Below are 23268 nucleotides of genomic sequence, written 5' to 3' on the forward strand. Positions count from 1 at the left end.
AAAAGCTTTGGACTTAGGGTTTTGGTAGAGGTGTTACTAGAAGTTTAAAGGAGAACCAGTCAGATTGTGAGTATGTAGGCCTTTGGGGGAAAAGATTGTAAGAGGTCCTGGCTGTTTGCTGCCTCATAGTTTCTTGTAATAACCCAGTTTTCATCTTCTAACCTAAAAAAATCACCCATCTTAGAATTTGGGAGGGCACATATGCAAGGTCTCTATTACATCCTTTCACAGATACTTACAGAATATGCAGGTCCAGAAATGCAGTGGTACACAAGAGAGATAAGGTTTTTGTTCATGAAATTTATATTAAATAAAACACACAGGTTAGTTTCGGATTGTGGTAAGTGCGTGCTGATAACACAAAGTAATGCGATGAGGTGGGACAGAGGGCAGGAGGGAGCAGGCCGCTACTTTAGATAGGGTAATCAGCGTGGGCCTGCCAGGAGCTGAAACTTGGAAGATGAGAAGGAGCCCGTGTAAATGTCTGAGAGAAGAGTGTCCTAAGTAGGGCCTACAGGGAAAGAACTTGGGGAGCAGTGAGTGTTTCTGATCATCGTAGGAGATCCAGAGACTAGCGGTGGAAGGGGTTAGGCCATTCAGGGCCTTATAGGCTGTGGAAGGAAGTTTGGATCATTGGAGAATTTTAAGGAAAGGAAATGATCTGATTTCAAGTTATTACGTGACTACTCCAGCTGCTGTGTGAAGGACCAGCACAGGAGCTGAGCAGCATAACTGGAGGGGAGGCCAGGTTGTTCTGACTGAGGAAGGTGGTGGCTATAGAGAGAGAAGTGACGAGCTTGGGGCCATACCAAATTACAGCCGGTGGGATTTGCCCATGATTTGAATGTGGGGATGAGGGACAGAGAAGAATCAAAGGTGGCTCCTGAGTTTTGGGCTAAGCAGATGGTTGGATGATGGCGCCAGTTACGGAGCAGGGCGTCTGTTGGGAAGACTAAGTCTGGGTGGGAAGGGTCGTGGGGTCTTTGAGGGACTGGGAAGGGCGGACACGGTCCTGAAAGGTTTTCAGAAGGAGCAAAGAGGGCAGCTTTTCAAACGCCACAGCTCATTTGGCCTATTCCCAGGTAGGGCAGTGGTATGGGTCGTTAAAGAGGTGGCTTGTGCCCCAATAAGAACGAGCAGGGGTTCCTAAGATCTGGGTCTCAGAAGAGTTTTATTTTCCTCCTTGACGGGGTTATAATAAACTAGACTGGTCCCTCAGGAAAGTATGATAGACGTGAATTGGGGCTTCTTAAGCAACCCTTTCCAGGGGTTCTCATGCTGTCCTTGTGGACAAAGTGGAAAATGTGGGCTTGAAGCAAAGACTTTGGTTAAAGGGTGTATCCAGTAACAGGGAGCATAGGGCCAAGAAAAGAGAGGCCGTGGTAGACACTGTAGTTGTCGGGTGGGAGGGGAATTGGAGATTTTCTGGTGGTGCCCATGGCAGAGCCAGGGCCAGTGGATGGAATTTATAGTGAGAAAGATAAATGTGTGGTAGAATGTTTACTAGGCTTTCCTGGGAGCTTTGCCTTTAGCTGCTTCCTCTTTCAGTCTTGTATCTGTGTCTTGAATGAAGGTACAGAGATCATCATATCACTTTGGTGGGTAACTCAAAGTTGGAGGGAATATTGAGTATGTCTGATGGCCGATTAAAAATTCGTAAAGGTCTTGACAAGCTCATGTGATAGGGTGAACTAACAAGATGAATTTTTATAGAAATTAATGTAAGGTCCTGCACTTGAATCCAGATTTATCAACTAGTCAAGTGTAGGACAGAAGAGACATGATTTAGCATAGCAATTCTTGGGGGAGGGACAGACCAAGAAATTTAATCATTCCTAAGCCTAAGGATACCTTGGCAGTGTGATAGATCTGCTGTGAAAGCTAATGCAATTAATATGCTCCAGTGATAATATATAGAACTGGGAAATGATACTTAGATTCAACCCTGTAATAGAAATAAAGTTTATTTTTCTTAATATGGCATCCAGGCCTGACCTGTGGTGGCGCAGTGGATAAAGTGTCAACCTGGAATGCTGAGAGATCTCCGGTTCAAAACCCTGGGCTTGCCTTGTCAAGGCACAAATGGGAGTTGATGCTTCCTGCTCCTATCCCCTTATGTCTCCTCTCTCTCTCTCTCTCTCTCTCTCTCCTCTCCTCTCCTCTCTAAAATAAATAAAGTCTTTAAAAAAATATATGGCATCCAGGAATAAAAATACACTAGGAGTCTCTTCACAGACCCATTAGGGTAGCAAAGAGACCCAAACCCATTCCATGAGAGTTAGCTTGAAGAAACAGGGAACATAGGGCCAAGAAAAGAGAAGCCATGGTAGACACTGTCGTTGTCGGGTGGGAGGAGAATTGGAGGTTTTCTGGTGGTGCCCATGGCAGAGCCAGGGCCAATGGATGGAATTTATAGCGAGAAAGATGCCAAGTCAGCCGTTACAAAACTGGACCGACTCTTGCATAGAGGCTGTAGTTCTTGGCAGTGTTTAAAACTAGTTGATGAGAGTTTGCAGAAAGAATTCCTCCATCTCCTGACTTTCCAGGGTCCTACCGACCCTGATGTTCCGTGAGTAAGCCCATTCAGCTGTCTCTCTTTGTCACAGCCTCCTGCCTTTCGGTGCCTGGCAGCCCCCTGGCAGCTGATGAGCTGTGTGGGTGTCACAGGAGGCTGGTTTCAGAAGGCAGGACACGTGTATACTACCGCTCGACAAGAATGTAAAGGACCTCTCTTTCCAGCACAATGGCTGATGGTGTCTCTTATGTTGTTGTCTTCGTAGGTGACTTTAGGGCGAGGATTTGGTGTCACATACCAACTGTTATCAAAACTCAGCCCTCTGATGATTTCCCGAAAGCACTGTGTTTTGAAGCAGAACCCTGAAGGCCAGTGGACAATTATGGACAATAAGGTACCGGAATCCATAGACGCCTGATGACTTTCAGTGAATTTTTGATTTATTTTTAAATTGCCTTTTTTTTCCATAGGTAATAACATGGTACACATTTAAAGATTCAAAAAAATGTATCATCTCCCTAACCACTCTTTGCTGCAGAGATTAGATTATGCCGGAATAATTTCTAAGGACTTGTAGTTAGTTACCCTGAAAGGAACACCTAAATTGTGCAGTAGCTCCTGCTCCAGAAACTGGACTAAATTCCTAGGGGAACTGGCCCTGTGTCACTTGGGAACCTGGTGAAGACTCTGGAGCACACCTGTGGTTCAGGGCCTGGGGGGCTGAGCCCCTGCCCCGAGCTCCTTCCCCTCCCCACTCCTTTCTATCAGAGCACACCTCCCTCCTTTTAAGCCTGGATTGCTGTTCTGGGGGAGATTCCCTTTGAATAACGGGCTATCTCCTTTAAAATGCTGCCAGGCGTCAATACTAATGGAGGTGTGGTCTATATGGCCCAGAAATTTAGGAAGTGCCTAAAGTGCAGATAGACAAGCACCCAGGCATACAATGAAAGTAAAGACAGTGGGGTGAGAGGAGTTCTCATGTAGGCAATTAAGGGTTAGGAGGTATAAAATGTCTTCAGACACTATTTTGCACTGCTCTGGTTGGAAGGATTTTAAAGATAATTGTTAGAAGGAAGTATATTAAAATGGTTTGGAGCCTGACCTGTGGTGGCGCAGTGGGATAAAGCGTCGACCTGGGACACTGAGGTCGCCAGTTCGAAACCTTGGGCTTGCCTGGTCAAGGCACATATGGAAGTTGATGCTTCCTGCTCCTCCCCCCTTCTCTCTCTCCTCTCTCTCTAAAAATCAATAAATAAAATATTTTTTTAAAAAAAGACATTCTTTCCTTTAAGAAAAAAATGGTTTGGAGATGAATTCCTGCTTGTGGGGAGGGTTACCCCCACACTACTAAGCAATGCTGGGGCACCGGCTGGGTCTCCTATAATTCTGACGCTATCTTTTTTTTTTTTGAGAAAGAGAGAGAGAGGGGGCATCAACTTGTACTTGCTTTATTTTAATTGTTCATTGGTTACTTCTTGTATGTACCTTGACCTGTGAGGGCTCAAGCTGAGCCGGTGACCCCTTGCTGAGCCAGCGACCTTGGGATCACGTTGATGATACTGCACTCAAGCTGGCGACCCCATGCTCAAACCGGCGATCCAATACTCAATCTGGTGACTTCCTCGGTCTCATTCACTCTGAGCTCCAGCACTAGGCAGCAGCTTGAAAGGCACCAGGGGCATGTGGGGAGGAACTGAACTGTCTAGCATCAGGATGAGAGCTGGAGGGGCAGCTTTCTCCCAGACAGAAGGGCTGGCAGAGGCCATTGTTCCTTTTCTGGGCCCTCCCCCCTACAGAGCTGGCAGGTGAGTGCCGTATCTGTGACTCCATCAACCTGGCTATCACTGTTCACCCCGCCCCGCTGATTCTCTGAAACCCCACCTCACCAATTTATGGGCTCACCCAAGCTGTTTCCAGTGGCCTTTCCATATGAATGGCCTATCTTGGCTCATACTTCAGTCTTTCTTAAATCTCTTAAAGAAGCAGCATCTGGCTTCCATATGGCCGGTAGATCTTGCTAAGTAGCCCCAGGCTCAGCACTATCTGCAGCCCGCCTTGGTTTGCAGTTTGGTGTCTCCTGGGCATCTTCAGGCCCAGCACAAGTAGCAGCCATCTGCAGATTGCTTTGTTGCATGTGGCCCCTGGCAGAACACAGGCAGCAGCAGACCTTGGCCTGCGCCTCCCTCCTAGAGTGCCCCAGAGCCAGCACACCTGGTGGACAGGTTCAGATCACCTCAAAACATCACCCAACCACCTCCACAAATGACAAACTCAAGGGGTGCGCTCAGCCGGCACTAGAATGCCACTGAAGTAAGTCCTGCTTTGTGGGTGGGTCCCTGCACAGCAGATTCTCCATGGTGATTAGCACAGTCCACACAGCTAATCGGTTTGGGGGTTGTTGGGCAGATAAAATATATTATGCTCACTTTGTTAAGATGGCGCTGCCCACGTGGAGGCCTTCACCCAGGTGATATTAGTGTGTGTTGGGGGCGGGCTGTGGGCAGGCAGAATCCTTGTAGCCTGGGGCTTGGTTTTGGGATTAAGCCTTTCCCACCCGTTTTGATGTGGGGTGGTACAATCCCATCATGCCCCAGATAAGTGACTTTGTATTAGAGACTTCCCTATTTTGTATATTGGATTAAAGGTTTTGATTTCTACACTATAAAATGGGGGCAGAACAGGAGCTTGCTCTCTTGGTTCCTGAGATTATCTTTTTTTTCTTTTGTACTTTTTTAAAGCTGGAAACGGGGAGACAGACACCCGCACGTGCCCGACCGGGATCCACCCGGCACGCCCACCAGGGGGCGATGCTCTGCCCATCCGGGGCATCGCTCTGTCACGACCAGAGCCACTCTAGCGCCTGAGGCAGAGGCCACAGAGCCATCCCCAGTGCGCAGGCCATCTTTGCTCCAATGGAGCCTCGGCTGCGGGAGGGGAAGAGAGAGGCAGAGAGGAAGGAGAGGGGGAGGGGTGGAAAAGCAGATGGGCGCTTCTCCTGTGTGCCTTGACTGGGAATCGAACCCGGGACTCCTGCGCGCCAGGCCGACACTCTACCACTGAGCCAACCGGCCAGGGCCTGAGATTATCATTAGAGGAGCAGAGCAGAGAGCAGAGAAAGGCCACGTGGAGGAGGCCAGGAGAAGCAGCCAAGATGGCGGAATGTTGAGTGAGAAGCCAGTTTGTGCAGAGTTTGTGCAGGGAGAAGGAAGGAGATGGGGAACTGAGGAGAATAAGTCTGGTGAGCTAGGAACCCTTGATTCTAGGAAACAAGGATAAGTCAGTAGCTTTGTGAGCACTGAATGTGAGTGGGTTTTGGAGCCCAGTGTGTGTTTTTAACTTGTCTGCCGGGTGCAAGCTAGGATTAAAGATGATGGCCCATCAGTTTTTGGCTCCGTTGTTTCTTTACCGACTGTCTGAATCCAATGCGAACCTGCATGGGCCAGGCGGCTGTGATGGTGGCCATGGCTACTGGCTTTACATTTGGCGTAGTCTGTGGCAGGATTCGATACAGATCGGCAAGGAGCCGCCACCGCCTTTGAGTGGTGGAGTAGAGGACTGGCTGCTGTTATGGTTCCCCATGGCTGTCCTTTTGGGGACCATAGGCTGGCTGACTTTTACAGCCATGAGTGAGGAAACCAAGAGCTCTGTGGAAGAGGCTGCCCGGGACCTGCAAACCAAGCAGTGGAAGGAGCTGGAGCAAACATGGGAGAAACAGATGTTGACCCTGGAGCTGGAGGAAGCGCTGGAGGAGGAGGCCGACCAGGTTTGCGAGATTCACCTGTGTTGGGCAGATAAAATGTATTATGCTCACTTTGTTAAAGTGGCGCTGCCCACGTGAGGCCGTAGCCCAGGTGATATTAATGTGTGTTGAGAATCCTTGTAGCCTGGGGCTTGGTTTTGGAATTAATCCTTTCCCACCCTTTTTGATGTGGGGTGGTACGATCCAATCATGCCTCAGAGAAGTGACTTTGTATTAAAGACTTCCCTGTTTGTATATTGGATTAGAGGTTGTGAAGCTACAATATAAAATGGAGGCAGAACGAGAGTTTGCGCTCTTGGTTCCTGAGATTATCATTAGAGGAGAGAGTAGAGCAGAGAGCAGAAGGAGGCCACATGGAGTAGGTCAGGAAAAGCAGTCAAGATGGCAGAGTGCTGAGTGAAATGCCAGTTTGTGCAGAGTTTGTATCTGGGATAAGGAAGGAGATGGGGAACTGAGGAGAATAAGGCTGGTGAGCTAGAAAGCTTTGATTCTAGGAAACTCAGATAAGTCAGTAGCTTTGTGAGCACTGAATGTGAGTGGGTTTTGGAGCCCAGTGTGTGTTTTTACTTGCCCGCCGGTGCAAGCTAGAATAAAAAAAAATGGCCTATCAGTTTTTGGCTCCGTTGTTTCTTTACCGACTGTCCGAATCCAATGCGAACCTGCATGGGCGGGGCTGCCGTGATAGTGGCCGTGGCTGCCGTGATAGTGGCCGTGGCTTCTGGCCTTACAACCTGGAAATGGAGCAGCTGCTGGAGGAGGAGTCACAGGTTCGTGAGTTGCAGATTGCTCTGGATATTGTGGAGTGCCAGCAGCGGCAGGAAGCCGGGGCTGAGGCTGAAGCTGAGGCTGAAGCCAGAGCTGCAAGGTCTGTGGAGCAGAAGGCTGCAGCAGCCCGGGGCTCGAGCCACGGGAGCTGGTGTTTTCAGTTCCTCTTTGGAGGATGAGGAGAATCGGGCTGGAGTTGCAATCCGCAGTCTCCATAAGATGAGAGCCCAGCTGGTAGGTCTGTGATTTTGGGACATAGGGCTGGACATGCTCTCAGGAGCAGAGATGGAAATGCTGACTGCCATTGCCATGTGCCCCTCTTTGGGACAGTGTAAGACCTGCCAGGATGGCAGGGATGAGGGGGGTGGCTGAGGCCCCATGTGCCTGGACTGATTTCCTGGACTACGACCTGAGTGGGCACTGGCTCCTTTGTTGGATGGACTTACGGATTTTGGACAATGTGAAATACCCTGATGGGGGTGGGGGACGGCTTTGCTGGAAGCACTCTCCTGCCCTGGGAAGCTTTTCCCATAGGCCGAGGACATCTTGTGCTTTGGGCAAAGTGCTCAGAGACTGGTGAAGTGCACCTTTGTGATTATTGAAACTGTATGATTTGTGCTGTTGTAATTTGTGTAATGTGCCTAATTTCCTTGCACAGGGATGCCGGTGATGTAGATTGTGGGTAGTAAAGTGAGCATAGGGGTGGATTGTTGGGCAGATAAAATATATTATGCTCACTTTGTTAAAGATGACACTGCCCACATGGAGGCCCGTCACTCAGGTGATATTAATGTGTGTTGGGGGCAGGCTGTGGGCAGGCAGAATCCTTGTAGCCTGGGGCTTGGTTTTGGGATTAATCCTTTCCCACCCGTTTTGATGTGGGGTGGTACAATCCCATCATGCCCCAGATAAGTGACTTTGTATTAGAGACTTCCCTATTTTGTATATTGTATTAAAGGTTTTGAATCTACACTATAAAATGGGAGCAGAACGAGAGCTTGCGCTCTTGGTTCCTGAGATTATCATTAGAGGAGAGAGCAGAGAAAGGCCACGTGGAGGAGGCCAGGAGAAGCAGCCAAAATGGCGGAGTGTTGAGGGAGAAGCCAGTTCGTGCAGAGAGAAGGAAGGAGATGGGGAACAGAGGTGAATAAGTGGTGAGCTAGGAACCTTTGATTCTAGGAAACTTGGATAAGTCAGTAGCTTTGTGAGCACTGAATGTGAGTGGGTTTTGGAGCCCAGTGTGTGTTTTTACTTGCCCGCCAGGTGAAAGCTAGGATTAAAGATAATGGCCCATCAGTTATTGGCTCCATTGTTTCTTTACCGATTGTCCGAGTCCAATGCGAACCTGCATGGGCCAGGGTGCTGTGATGGTGGCCTTGGCCACTGGCTTAACAGGAAGCAAAAAACAACCAATCAGAATGCTAAAAAGAATAGAGAATTTAAAAAATGAGGATAGTGTAGTGAAGTATGGGACTTCAATGTACTAACTAACATCTGCATCGTGGAGGAAGGGGAAGGGGTGTACCAGAAGGAGAAGAGAGAGAGCAAGAAATTGAACACCTATTTGAAAAAAATGACAGAAAATTTCTCTAACCTGCAGAGGCCCAAACAAGATGAACCCAGAGAGGCCCACACTAAGACACAGCATAATAAAAATGCCAAAGGTTAAAGACAGAATCTTTTTTTTTTAAGATTTTATTTATTTTTATTTATTTATTTAGAGAGGAGAGGGAGAGACAGAGAGAGAGAAGGTGGGGAGGAGCTGGAAGCATCAACTCCCATATGTGCCTTGACCAGGCAAGCCCAGGGTTTCGAACTGGCGACCTCAGCATTTCCAGGTTGACGCTTTATCCACTGCGCCACCACAGGTCAGGCCAGAATCTTTTTTTATTATTGATTTTTGAGGAGAGGGGGAGAGAGAAACATCAATTTGTTGTTCCACTTATTTATGCATTCATTGGTTGATTCTTTTATGTGCCCTGACTGGGAATCAAACCCACAACCTTGATGTGTATTGGGACAGTGCTTTAACCAACTGAGCTATCCAGCCAGGGCCAAAGAGAGGATCGTAAAATCATAAAGAGAAGACCATTAGTTACCTACAAGGGAGCTCCTATAAGATTATCAGCTGATTTCTCTGCCTGACCTGTGGTGGCGCAGTGGATGAGGCCTCAGTCTGGAATGCTGAGGTCACTGTTTGAAACCTGGGCTTCCCTGGTCAAGACACATGAGAAGCAACTACGAGTTGATGCTTCTCGTTCCTCAGCCCCCCTTTCTCTCTCTCCTCTCTAAAATGAATAAATAATATCTTTTTAAAAAAAGACTATCAGTTGATTTCTCAACAGAAACTTTGCACACCAGAGGGGTTGGCAAGAAATATTGAACGTGATGAAAAGCGAGGACCCACAACCAAGATTACTCTACCCAGCAAAGCTATCATTTAGAATCAAAGGACAGATAAAGAGCTTCCCAGACAAGAAAGAGTTAAAGGAGTTCATCACCACCAAACCTGTATTACATGAAATGTTAAAGGTTCTTCTTTAAGAATAATAAGAAAAGATTAAAAATATGAATAAAATGGCAATATAATAAATATTTATTAAAAAGTGAATCTAAAAAACAAACAAGAAAGCAGAAGTCTTTTTTTTTATTTTTTTATTCATTTTAGTGAGGAAGGAGGGAGAGAAAGACAGAGAGAGAGAGAGAGAGAGAGAGAGGAGCAGAAAGCATCAACTCCCATATATGCCTTGACCAGACAAGTGCAGGGTTTTGAACCGGCAACCTCAGTGTTCCCAGGTCGATGCTTTATCCACTGCGCCACCAGAGGTTAGACAGAACAAACAGTCTTAAAGGTACAAAGAACAGCATATTGATGGTGCCAGATGGGGGGTGAGGTGGGGAGATTAAGTAACAGAACAGCCATGGGGATGTAAAGTACAGCATAGGGAATACAGTCAGTAATATTCTAGTAACTATGTATAGTATCAGATGGGTCCAGGATTTATCGGGGTGATCACTTAGTAAGTGACGGAATGTCTAATCACTGGAATGTACACCCGAAACTAATATAATACTGTATGTTGTCGTAATTGAAAATTAAATGAATTTTAAAAATTGTAAAGGCCATGACAAGGGATACAGATGACTATCCAATTAGGAGAGGTGTGTAGGCAGGCGATACGGGAGGGGCGTGGAACTTGCACACCCTGTGTGGGTGCACTGCTCCTCCAGCACCTCCGTGGGTCCAGCCCAGGAGTTCCTGGAACCTTATTTTTGGTTTTAATGGAGGCTTCATTACAGAAGCATGATTGATTAAATCATTGGCCATTGGTGATCAGTTCAGCCTCCAGACCCCTCCTCTCCAGAGATCAAAGGGCGGAACTTAAAAGTTCCAGCCAGCATCCTTAGGTGGCCTGGAGACAGTGCCAGAGTCACCTTATTAGCATAACAAAAGACACCTTGCTCTCTTTCACTGCTTAGGAAATTCTAAATGTTTTGGAAGCTCTGTGCTAGAAATGGGGATGGAGTCCAAATACATGCTTTAATTATAATTTGCAGTATCACAGGTGTGCTGCAGGCCTGCCCAGCAGCCTCATGTTTTCATGCATAGAACTGGTGGGTATAAGTCTTTGGAGAAGGTACCCTCCTGCACTGGGACTCAGTTGAGTTGGCACTGGGCTGAAGGAGAGGCTGTGTAAATGCTAAGTCAGTTGGGTCAGCACTCTTGGCAAACCCTGTGTGAAAAGAAATTGCCACTGAAAAGGGGACCTTAGAGATGATGTATCTGGGGACAGATGGATGTGAGGCCCGGAGATAGAAACTGACTTGCTCGATGCCTTCTACTAGCTGACTGGTTGAATGAGCGAATCAGCCCGGGCTCAGATTCAGCTGAGTCCCTCTGCTGTGCCCGGCTGTCAAATACCAGTAGAGACGCCTGACCTGTGGTGGCGCAGTGGATAAAGCGTCGACCTGGAAATGCTGAGGTCGCCGGTTCGAAACCCTGGGCTTGCCTGGTCAAGGCACATATGGGAGTTGATGCTTCCAGCTCCTCCCCCCTTCTCTCTCTCTGTCTCTCCCTCTCCTCTCTAAAATGAATAAATAAAAAAAAAAAAAAAATACCAGTAGAGGACATGCAGTTTGCAGTGCTGTTTGCATGATTTTAACCAAATTAATTATGCATATTTAAGACATAGCTGCAAAGTTTGAAAAGCCCCTGCAATAGCTTATATCAAAACACCTTAGAGAGATGCTTCCTCGTCAGAGCGGCTTGCTGAGTGACGGGTTGTGGTACTGTGAAGCTGAGCTGTCTGCGGCTTCTTCCCCTAATTATGTGCAATATGGATGTCTCCCACTTGTGGGACAGCGGATTTGAGAGGTTGGGAAGCCACTAGCTGACTGATGTTAGTGCTCCTTGAACACCAACCCCAGGGACACGGGGCAGCCTGTGGCGGCAGCAGATCGCTGTCCTCCCTCTCTTCTGGGGCTGTATCAAAAGACCCCTCTCTCAGGCCTCAGACAAGGGAAGTAGAGGAAAGGTAGGTGCCTGGTTCTTCCAAGTCTTCTGGTTTAAATTTCTTAGCTTTGATTCAGTTTGTGAAGTAACTGAGTTTGGAGAGAGGCTATGACTGAGTTGTTCTGATGGAGCAACTATTCTTACAAGTCAGCCCTTCCCCTCCCCTTTTTGCATATTTTTTTTTCTGAACAGCTGCTCCTTTCTGGCATGATGCCTTAGCAACCTCCTCCTTTTTTTTTTTTTTTTTTCCATTTTTCTGAAGCTGGAAACGGAGAGAGACAGTCAGACAGACTCCCGCATGCGCCCGACCGGGATCCACCCGGCACGCCCACCAGGGGGCGACGCTCTGCCCCTCCGGGGCATCGCTATGTTGTGACCAGAGCCACTCTAGCGCCTGGGGCAGAAGCCAAGAAGCCATCCCTAGCGCCCAGGCCATCTTTGCTCCAATGGAGCCTTGGCTGCGGGAGGGGAAGAGAGAGACAGAGAGGAAGGAGAGGGGGAGGGGTGGAGAAGCAGATGGGCGCTTCCCCTGTGTGCCCTGGCCGGGAATCGAACCCGGGACTTCTGCACGCCAGGCCGACGCTCTACCACCGAGCCATCCACCTCCTCCTCTTGATGAAAGGTTTGTATTTCAGGTGCAGGAGATCATTGTTATGGTCATATCTGAAGTCATTTGCCAAGTCTTTTCAAGATGGTGAGACGCAGGCATTGCTATTGGTTGAAAACATTTCCTTGTGATTTCACTGTATAGTCAGGGTTCAGAATCATTTAAGCTATGTAAATCACCTGGAAAACTCAAAGAAAACATTGCCCTTTTTTTAGAAGACTGAAGATAGTGAGGCAGACTCCCACATGTGCCCTAACTCAGATCCACCCAGCACCCCTGCCTTGGGCTGATGCTTGAATCAACCAAACTTTTTTTTTTTTTTTTTGTATTTTTCTGAAGCTGGAAACAGGGAGAGACAGTCAGACAGACTCCCGCAGGCGCCCGACCGGGATCCACCCGGCACGCCCACCAGGGGACGATGCTCTGCCCATCCTGGGCGTCGCCATGTTGCGACCAGAGCCACTCTAGCGCCTGAGGCAGAGGCCACAGAGCCATCCCCAGCGCCCGGGCCATCTTTGCTCCAATGGAGTCTTGGCTGCAGGAGGGGAAGAGAGAGACAGAGAGGAAAGCGCGGCAGAGGGGTGGAGAAGCAAATGGGCGCTGCTCCTGTGTGCCCTGGCCAGGAATCGAACCCGGGTCCTCCGCACGCTAGGCCGACGCTCTACCACTGAGCCAACCGGCCAGGGCTTAACCAAACTATTTTAAGTGCCTGAGGCCAAGGTTCAGATCACCTGAGCTATCCTCAGCACTTGGGGCCAATGCTCAAATCATTCCGGGAAAAGAAGAGAGAGAGAAGGGGAGAGGAGGGGAAGAGAAGCAGATGGTCTTTTCTCTTGTGTGCCCTGAAGGGAAATTGAACCCGGGAAGTCCATATGCCAGGCCAGTGCTCTATCTACTGAACCAGCCGGCCAGGGCCAAAAACATTGCCTTTTGACTTTGGGCCTCCACTGTCTTCAACAACCAATTATCAACTCAGGACAGAGATTGAGCGTCAGGTGAAGTAATTATTGTGTAAGGGGGTTTGTGCTCCCACCTTTTCCCCATTGATGGTGAAGAGACATCAGGCACGCTTTTTTGGTTATCACTTGGCTGCTGCTGCCTACATTGTTCAAACTGGTTATTTTTGAAAACCAACATCTAGAAAGGCTTGAACAGAGGTTGATTTATTTAAACCACTGTATTTGAGATCATATCCTGGCAGTACTTGATTGTTCTTATATAGGCATGGTATTTTCATCCTTTTTTTTATAGTCACCTTGTGAACAGACCTGACTCAGGGCTGTGGCCTAAATTATACCACTAGGTGTCACCAGGAAGTGATGCATGGGTAAGCAGAGGGTCCCAGGGTAAAGTGTGATGGGGAAAGGCTGAGAGCTGCTTTTCCAGGCCTGAAGGGCTCTGGAGGAGGCGAATTAATGCAGAGGTCCTAGTGGAGGCTGCAGTGTGTCTTGAAAGTTTGCTCAGCTTTTTAGGAATTCCGTTCTCTCAGGTCTTGGGCTGCTTCTGTAACCTTTCTTTTTTCTTCTCTTTTCTTTTCTTTTTTTCTTTCACCTTATCTTTGCCTTGGAGATTTTTCTTACCTTGGCATTAGATGACATATTACTTCTGTGTCATAGTACTTTTCCCCAAACCTTCTTCCTCTGTCTGTATAATCTGTTCTGATATTAATCTTCTCCTGACTCCCACCCCCTCCTTTGTCATTTTTGCACGTGTTAGCAGAGCTGGGCACTCCTCATAGTTTCTCAGGCTGAAGAGGAATGGAAAGGTTGGGAGAGGGGTAGCCAGGTGAGCCAGGTGCGGCCAAAGGTTGAAGCCGGCATTTCAGTGTATATCTATCAATATATACTATCTGCTCAGCTTTCTCTCCCTCTCCCCACTCCATCCAAATGATATAAAACCAGAAACAAGGACCTAATACCAACCAAACCAGAGCCGACATCCAGTCTCTACTCTCGTTCATCCTCTGTGCATTGTGGTCAAGCCCCCACCCTGCATATTTGGGTTGACCAGTAATTTTTGCAGCTGAAAGTAGGTAGCTATAGTAACCAACATAAACATAAATCTATGTACTGATTCAGCTGTGAGTTTCATCTCTGGCCTGTCCCCTGAAGTTAAAGTCCTTGACATTGGCACTTGAAATGCGTGCTTGTTTCTTGAAGCTCTACATTCTGCATTGGCTTCATGTGTTGTAGAACCCGTCACCCCAAGTTAGCATTCCTTAGCTAACCCCACTTTGCATGCTACTCCACTGGGTTAGTAGGCTGTGCTGTGTAACCCCACATCTGCATGTCCGGGCTCTTGTGTTTTGCTTTTCACAGTCAGCTGCTAAAAGGCGTTTCCCTGTCTTCCAATTTTGCATTCCGTGTATCTCTGCCTTGTGAGATGCTGAGTGCAGAACTGAAGCGATTGTTGATAAATCAAGCCAGAACGTAATCATGGTAGCGAGCACTTACATGACACTTACCATGTGCCATGCACTTCCCTAAGTATATTACATATGTTAGTTGCCTCACCAAATCCGCACAGACACCGGGAGAGAGAGACTGTTAGTATTACTCAGCTGTTAGATGAAGCCAGATTATAAACTCAGGCAATCTGACTCCAGGGTCCACGCTCTTAACCCCTAAACTCTATTTGTTAAAACCATAAAGTAAATAGTTATCAAGCATTTATTATATGTGAATCACTGTGCTATTTCTCATTTATTCCTCACAGGAACCATATGAAGCAGATACCGTGTTATCCCTATTTTATAGACAAAACTGTGGAGGGGCGGGGTTAAGTAAGTTGCCGAAGGCCATGCACATAACAAGCCCAAGTGATCTGAGCCCAGAGCCCCAGGTCTCAGCCACGGGGCCTCGTTGCCCCAGGGACCTCTGGTGCTATTATCGTATGCCGGGGTCCAGCCCCGGGGGGAGGATCCAGGGGTCCCACAGGAGGAGACGGCGTCGGCGAAATCGAGTGAGAGAGCCGAATTCTTTATTCTCTGGTTAGCATTTACTGCCAGGCATCTCTCTCAATGGCTGGTCTAACATTACTTTTTATGCATACACACTGAGTTACAGTCACATGGTATTTTGTTTCACCATGGTTACATGTTTCCAGATAACAGTTAATTCATATCTATAAGCTACAAGTCAGGTGGTAAGTTATTCAAAGTACAGTTATACACTAGTAATAATAATATTGGTACAAACTTCTAAAAGATTAGTACTAATTAATAACTATTTTACTCTTGTTGTGAGTCAAGGGCACAGAAAGAGATAGCAGACGAAATCATCAAGGACTAGCAGAGGACCACCGCTTGCTCAGGGAAGTAGCCTTGAGTTCATGTAGTGTCCTAATTCTTTTTTCACAAGACTACAAAAGGCTTGCTGTTAAGAAACTGACATAAGCCTGACCAGGTGGTGGCGCAGTGGATAGAGCGTCGGACTGGGATGCGGAAGGACCCAGGTTCGAGACCCCGAGGTCGCCAGCTTGAGCATGGGCTCATCTGGTTTGAGCAAAGAGCTCACCAGCTTAGACCCAAGGTCGCTGGATCCAGCAGGGGGTTACTCGGTCTGCTGAAGGCCCGCGGGTCAAGGCACATGTGAGAAAGCAATCAATGAACAACTAAGAAGTCGCAAAGCACAATGAGAAACTGATGATTGATGCTTCTCATCTCTCTCCGTTCCTGTCTGTCTGTCCCTGTCTATCTCTGCCTCTGTAAAAAAAAAAAAAAAAGAAACTGACATAGTATAAAGAGTAATTTTTACTTAGAAATACATAGAGTGCACCTGCAAGATAGCTAGTAGCAACATAATATCAGAAGGCATTAGTTGCTACTGCTGCTATGAATCCCACCACATACCTCTCTTATTCTTGGAAAATACAAAAATCTCATGAGAATGTTTTACTGAGAAAAGCCCAGCAACTGCCTTCAGTGACAAAACAAGTCTTTTAACAAAACATTTTTTACTAGCCAGCTGCACTCCTATCCAAGGCCACGCAACAGGCCACTCCACTACATTTATCTAAGATTCTAATGTCTAGTTAAACTTTATTTATTTACTATATTCATACACTAGTTAAGTTCTAACTTTATTCTTTCTAACATGATTAATAAGAAGAAGTTCTCCTACAAACTTAACCCTTTATGAGGGATATCATGGCCAGCCTCTTATGTTTATGAGCCCAGTTCAAGGGGCTTACAGGCTTTTCTGTGCAATTTACACCTTCTGTCTCATTTCCAAAGAAATTACTACAATTCTACAGGGAAAGCACGGTACTATTATCCCTGTGCTACAAATAATAGCACACTCCCAGAAAAAGGGGGGAATATAAGGCCAGATTAATTCAAAAGATTAAAGGGGGGAGTATCATTGTGCCTATCCTTTGCGGTGACTTTGTCAACCCGCAGCTATTGGTCTTACTGCGGTGACTCTATCTTCTTTTGCTGTGACTTTGTCAACCAGCAGTTGTGGATCTTCTTCTGCTGTGACCTAGTTAGCCAGCATTAGTGGATCGGCTCCCGACAATCGTAGTTCCCCAAGTATAAGACGCACCTTAATTTTGGGGCCTGAAATTTGAAAAAAAAATGTATTAATAAAGTTATTGATCTTAAGTTTTATTCATCATAAAATTCATACAACTCCCCTTCACTGTCAAAACTCCCATCCATTAGCTTGTTCTCTGTGTGATGACGAATCACTGTCTTCGACAATGAACGAAAAAACAAGCACGAAAAAGTGGGAAATGCAAGTAATGAAAATCTACAGTCACTGTATGAGATGCACCCAGTTTATAGATGCCAAATTTTTCAGGAAAAGGTGCATCTTATTCATGGGGGAATACGGTAACTAGGTCCGATCCCACTGCAGCTTGGCCCCAGGACAGGCATTGGTACTCTTCGTTTGGAAGTGCTGTGCTCACTGACCAGTGTGGTCAGGGGCGCCACTGGAGACGGTGCTCGCAGGGCTTTGCTGGCCACGCCTGCCTCCTGAGCCTCACCACTGGGTGCTGCTCGCTGTGCCAGCAGCCACGTTCTCAGTGCTGGACCATTGCCTCAGTTTAGGTCAATAGCAGCTGTTAGATTTGCGTTTCTTTTAGTGCTGCTGCATTTATCTGAGTAATGTATCCGCCAGTAATAAGATGATTCCTGCCTGTTCCATGGGCAGTTCTCTGCGGAGGAATGACTGTGAAATATAGGTAAAAAGCCAAGGGCTGTAGAAGAATGCCGTTTCTAAGGATGGTGGTTCTATGAACCTTTCTTTTCTACTTGTTCTCAAGGGTTTTCCTTCTGGAAAGATGGAAGGTTGTGCAGCAGCAGGGGAGACATTCCATTAAGAGGAGGAAAATCAGGAAGCTTATTTCGTCTTTCTTTCCCTTTTCCCCAGAGTCTGAACGGCGTTTGGCTGAACAGAGTGCGTCTGCAATCTTTGGAGGTCTATCCTGTCCACAAGGGCGACCGCATCCAGCTTGGGGTCCCCCTGGACAATAAGGCGATTGCAGAGTATGAATATGAAGTGACCGAAGACGACTGGGTGAAGTTGTCTCCTCGTCTTGCCCCAACGAGTGAGCGGATGGTGGGAAAAAATAAGGGCTTGAGAACTAAAAGGAAATGTAGTTTGGGTGAATTGGAGGGTCCTGAAGCGGAAGGCCCCTCCCATTTGAAATCCAAAATGAGTAAAGAGTCTTGTGACCCCAGTCGACCACTGAAGTCCCATGGGAAAGGTGAAGCGGCCAGTCAAGCCTCTGAGCGTTTGGGACCCAAGTCGGAGCCAAGCGAGAGCAGCGCAGGGGCCCGAGCCCCCGCTGGCCCCGCCGGAGTCCTGGTGCCTCACCATAAGAAGCAGAAGGCCTCAAACCCACCAGTGTCTCAGGGCAGCTTAGAGATGTTTAAGTTGACCATGTCTAGGATTCTGAAGCTCAAAACAGAGGTGCAGGAGAAACAGGTAGCAGTTCTGAATAAGAAGCAGCAGCCCCAGAAGGGGGACCTGAAGGTCGTTGTGAAGATGGAGCAGGAGCTGCAGGAGCTGCAGTCCCAGCTGTGCACAGTGCAGGCCCAGCAGCAGGCCCTGGTGGAGCAGCTGGAGAGGACCTTCCAGGAGGGGCAGCAGCGTCTCCAGGTACCGTCCGGGGAGCAGGCCCTGGGTGAGCCCCTGGCCAGGGCTCTTTCTGGGTCAGGGGCCAAATATGAGTTCCAGGGGCAGGAGGTGGAATGGGAACAGAACACTAGGGAAGAGAGGGGGTTAGGTCAAAGGTTAAGGCTTCAGCATGATGTTCATCAGATCAAGAGCCGGAGTTGGGGGTGCCAAGATGGGGTCAGGTGACTGGTGGAGGCAGCACCAGGGTATAACTGATCTCAGGACGTAAAATCGAGGCATCTCAGAGCTGAGGGAAATTCAGACAGCGGTTGGATGAAGGTCAAGATGCCACAAAACCACAGTACACCCCATTGCAACTAATAGTTGTCCTCAGGAGTTATTTTTCTTTGCGGTGCGGTCAAAGCCAAATCAGCCCAAGGCAAGTCCAGGTCAGCTGGTGACTCTGGCCTTGGTGTACCTGGCAGCTCCTTAGCTCTGTAGGTAACCTACCTATGGAATAGGAGGCTAAAAGGGCAGAAAATGCTTTTCTTTCTGTTCTGAGCAGCCAGCATGGGAGGGGACAGGTACACCATGACTCAGTTGTTGGGTTGAGTGATAAGCAATCCTCCACAGTGCATTTAGTGGGGGAGACAAAATAACGACTCTTACCTGTGTCAGGATAAGGCCACACATGACCCTGTCCCGGGTCGCTGTCTTAGACGACAAGCTCTTGCACTAAGCTTCCAGGCGAGAGCTGGTCCCGGTCCTGGCTCAGAATGTCAGCTCCCGTTTGGCAGAAGCTGCACGTTTTACTCCCGCCTGCTTGCTCAGGGGATACTGAATGTCAGGAACTCCCCCCCTGTTGACTTAGAACTAACAGTTAGGATGGAGGTGAAGAAGCTTTCTTCTTTTATTTACTTTGTTCAGGGCAAGGAACAACCAGCAGTGTTCACTTATTTCTGAACAGTTCATAGACTTCATTCTAATCTCTCATCTCCTTGAACTGGCGCTGTTAGCAGAGGCCATGGCTTAAGTAGGTCTTTCTGAAGGGACGCGCTGCTTATGTGTCCCTTCTTGCTTCCCTTATCCAGCCTGGACTAGTTCTCGGAAACCATCGAGGGAGCTTTATCCCTACGTCTTTGCGTGCCACCTTTCGTGGAGCAGAACCCTCTAAGGGCTAGTATGTTCAGGAACAAGAGTTACTGTTAATATTGTGGTGCTCTGGGCATGCTTCAAAGTATAGCTATAAAGTCGTTTTTTCATTCCAAAATCATAAAGTCAGAAGGACTAGTTTAAAAAATGTCTTTAGGTATGAGCGGGTCCTATATACGTTAAGTGGCTCAAGCATCTCATCCTGTTTTTAAAGCTGAATCGCCCTCTGCCGTCCAGCGAAGAGAGCTGGCCTACCCCAGTTACTTGTTCAGAAGCTCGTTCTGACACTCCCGGCTTCACAGCTGCTTTCTTTTTTGAGCTCCCATGTTGCCTGGTATCATACTTGGGTTGGGGTGGTTGTAAATGTATTATGCCCACAGAATCATCATATGAGTCTTAAGTCAATATATTTAAAGAACAGTTTCAAGTTGGCATAGTAAGTGAATGGGTAGATAATTCTTAAAGTAAGGAGGAAAGGTCCCAGAGGTTCCTGTGGGAGGTGCCGGACGTGGGGTGCTGAGGAGGGGAAGGCGCCGGATGGAGGGGCCCACGGAGGAATGGAGCGGAGGCTCGGCCAGGTGGGCCAAGGAGCAGTCTGGGCTGGAAGTCGTTGGCAGGAGAGCCAGAGGGCGCCCAGAACCCAGGGAAGGCGTGGAGGAGCCCTGAGCGCCAGCCGGGATTATGTCTGTGGCTCAGGACCTTTTGGTTTACATCCTCTTTGGAGTCTCAGCCTTTGTAGCAAAGGAGATTCAGAGTGTTAGCCCAGAATTTCTCCAGAACAGCCTGAGTGGGGGTGTGAAAGTGGCAGCCTGAGGTGAGCAGCATCTGAGCAGTTAACTCTGCTTAAATCCCTTCCTGCCAGCAGCTTGAAGTGAAATGGGAAGTCTTCCACCTGCCTCCTGCCCCCCGCTGTTTCCAGATGCTCACGCTGGCTGGCTGGCTGGCTGGCTGGCTGGCTGGTCGGTGCTGCTTGCGGCTGCACTCTGTTGCCTTTGCCCCTCCCTGCAGGAAAATCTGCCATTTTGTTTCTGGCTTTGCAGGGTTTGGAGAAGGAGCGAGAGGAGGACCTGAAGCAGCAGCTGGCCCAGGCTCTGCAGGAGGTAACTTCTCTCTGGCCGTCGTGCTGAGATTCTAGTGGCTCTGGCACGGGGCCTCCGCCACTGAGCGCTCGCCTCTGCACTGCCTCCAGTCCAGCCAGAGCAGGCGGCAGCTGCTCGCATCTGTCAGGGCGGAGACAGCCTCACAGACATGCCCGTCTGTCCCAGGACATCTTCCTCGGGACATCTTCCTCCGGGGCTGCCCTGGGGAAGGCGGGTGGAGCCTGTAGCACCTGGGAGGCCCCTGGGGAAGTGCGCGTCAGGCAAGGTGAGGGCCGCAGAGGGGATTGCCAGCTGTGCTCGGCCACCCTCCAGGCCTGCCAGGGTCCTGTAAGGCCAGAGGCCGCCCTCGTGGCCATTCACATGCAGGTTCTGACTGAATTTGGGCGGATGGTAAAGAAACGGTGGAGTCGGAGGATGGTGGGCTATCCTGTTTATTGGTGTCTCACCAAGACGGGCAAGTCAGAAGAAAAGCCAAAGGAAAAGCAGGAAACCTGCTTTCCTCATAGACAGCAAGGGATCAGGGAGGAGAGAAAAGGAAATCCTCCTGCTCCTCTGGGTGGTGGGGCAGAATCTCTCTTCCAGCAAACATTATCAGGACAGTGCCCCCCCCCCCCACTCAGGAAGGCAACCCTCAACCTCACAGACCACTGTACCTGGCGCTGCCCCACCCCCAATGCAAACTATAAGTGAGCAAACATATACATCATATTTACAAACTTATTTGACCAACAGGCCCCCATTGCCTCACCTTTCCCGAGTGAAAGCCATCCAGAAACCATTCGAGAATGTTCCAGTTAAGCATGTTAGGTCAGGTCGAGAATGTGCAGTTTAACAGCAAAACACAGTGATTTATAGGAAGGTCAGGGCTCACAGGAATAAAAAGCTCCTAAAAACTAACCTGTAGTCTATTTCATTTAACTTGACTACTTTTCTGATTATTTTTATAAAGTTTTTTGCATCTTTAAAGCCTGATTTGTCTTCTGTCCTTTATATGGTAAAATTGGTAGTTTGATTCAAGTTTAGTTCCGTTAGTGGGATGGTTCATATGTCCTTGAAGACAGTGCGCAATTGCATTAGAATTTATTTAGGATAGTTTATCCCTACATCCGTTACTGGTTACTGCGTTACTGCTCCCTTCCTCCGGCCTCTTACTGTGCCAGCAGTCACGTGGTATTAAAACCTTGGGTGGTGCCTGCCCTGATTTCCTTGCAGGGGCACGAACAGCTTTGGAAAGAATTAAGTGAAAATTAGTTGTCTTTCTCGGATTTTATTTTATTTTCTAGGGTGGGAGGGTAGATATGTTTCCCATTTAGAGCATTATTAAAAAATATTTAGGTATTTGCCTGACCAGGCGGGGTAGCGTTGGCTAGAGCATCAGCCTGGGATGCTGAAGACCCAGTTTGGAGGTCGCCAGTGTGAGCACAGGCTCACTAGCTTGAGTGTGAGATCACAGACTTGACTCCGTGGTTGCTGGCTTGAGTCTACAGTTGCCGGCTTGAGCAAGGGGTCACTCGCTGTGCTGGAGCCTCCCAGTCAGGCACATATGAGAAAGCAATCAGTGAACAGCTAAGGTGCTGCAACAAAGAATTGATGCCTCTGATCTCTCTCCCTTCTAGCCAGTCTGTCCCTCTCTGTCTCTCTTATTTAAAAAAAAAAAAAATTCAGGTTTTGTTTTGACATTAACTGGCAAAGAGTGAGGTTCTTTTTTTTTTTTTTTTTTTTTTTTTACAGAGGCAGAGAGATAGACAGGGACAGACAGACAGGAACGGAGAGAGATGAGAAGCAGAAGCATCAATCATCAGTTTCTCGTTGCGCATTGCGACTTCTTAGTTGTTCATTGATTGCTTTCTCACATGTGCCTTGACCGCGGGCCTTCAGCAGACCGAGTAACCCCCTGCTGGAGTCGGCGACCTTGGGTCCAAGCTGGTGAGCTCCTTGCTCAAGCCAGATGAGCCCGCGCCCAAGCTGGCGACCTCGGGGTCTCGAACCTGGGTCCTTCCGCATCCCAATCCGACGCTCTATCCACTGCGCCACCACCTGGTCAGGCGAGGTTCTGCTACTTGGGAATCCCTGAGGGATCACGGACTCCCTGCACCCACCATTCCTCACGCTCTGCTGAGACAGACAGGAAGACAGTCATTTAGCATGAGGTCCTTGGCCAGTCTCCTTCATCACCCTAAAACGGGTGGTCCAGGTTCTGTAACAACATGCCCGGGGGACACACTGCTCTCTCCGCTGAAACGTAGCTGTGTTTTGATCATCTTCTTGGTCCCTCCAAAGCTATTCTTTTTCATTTACCAGATCATTATAACAACTTCATTTATATAGAGCTCAAAAAACATTTCTGAATACTTTCATATGTTATTTTATTTTATTTTATTGTTAACCCTGATGTGAGAGAGGAGCCTGTTTTCCCATTTTATAGATGAGAAAGTTCAGACACACACATCTAATTGGTGGTCAGGGTGAATGAATGTACAGGCGTTCTGATGTATCTGCTTTTCTCAGAAAATCGCACATTTTAAAAGTTGTTTCTTGAATAATATCTTTTCAGAAATACCTTTATTCCACCTTTAAAAAAAAAGAATTTGAGGTGAGATTTATAGTATAAGCTATACTTAAGCATGAGGGAGCTCAGAAATTATGTTTCATGAAAGTGGAACCTCTTGACATTTGGGTAGGCAGGTAGTCACAAAGCAGAGCTGTGCGCTGGTGGGCGCGCCTGGTACCACCCCCTCCCCCCGGTTTAGGCAGCGCTGCTTCCTGGGCATGGAGTGTGTGACTTGTAGAA

At 48.1% G+C, this 23268-nt stretch overlaps 1 protein-coding gene across 4 annotated transcripts in view; it reads left to right on the forward strand.

Moving 5' to 3' along the window:
• RNF8 (ring finger protein 8) overlaps positions 1 to 23268 on the forward strand; it is a 45973-nt gene that overhangs the window by 4125 nt on the left and 18580 nt on the right. For 3 of the 4 annotated variants that reach the window (XM_066239267.1, XM_066239342.1, XM_066239434.1), the window contains exons 2-4: positions 2781 to 2909; positions 17536 to 18267; positions 20418 to 20477. In XM_066239267.1, the coding sequence (XP_066095364.1) occupies positions 2781 to 2909; positions 17536 to 18267; positions 20418 to 20477 (921 nt within the window). The remainder of the gene's footprint in view (positions 1 to 2780; positions 2910 to 17535; positions 18268 to 20417; positions 20478 to 23268) is intronic. The other variant, XM_066239508.1, reaches the window with a different exon arrangement.

Source organism: Saccopteryx bilineata, chromosome 1 (assembly GCF_036850765.1).
Source record: "Saccopteryx bilineata isolate mSacBil1 chromosome 1, mSacBil1_pri_phased_curated, whole genome shotgun sequence".
NCBI lineage: Eukaryota > Metazoa > Chordata > Mammalia > Chiroptera > Emballonuridae > Saccopteryx > Saccopteryx bilineata.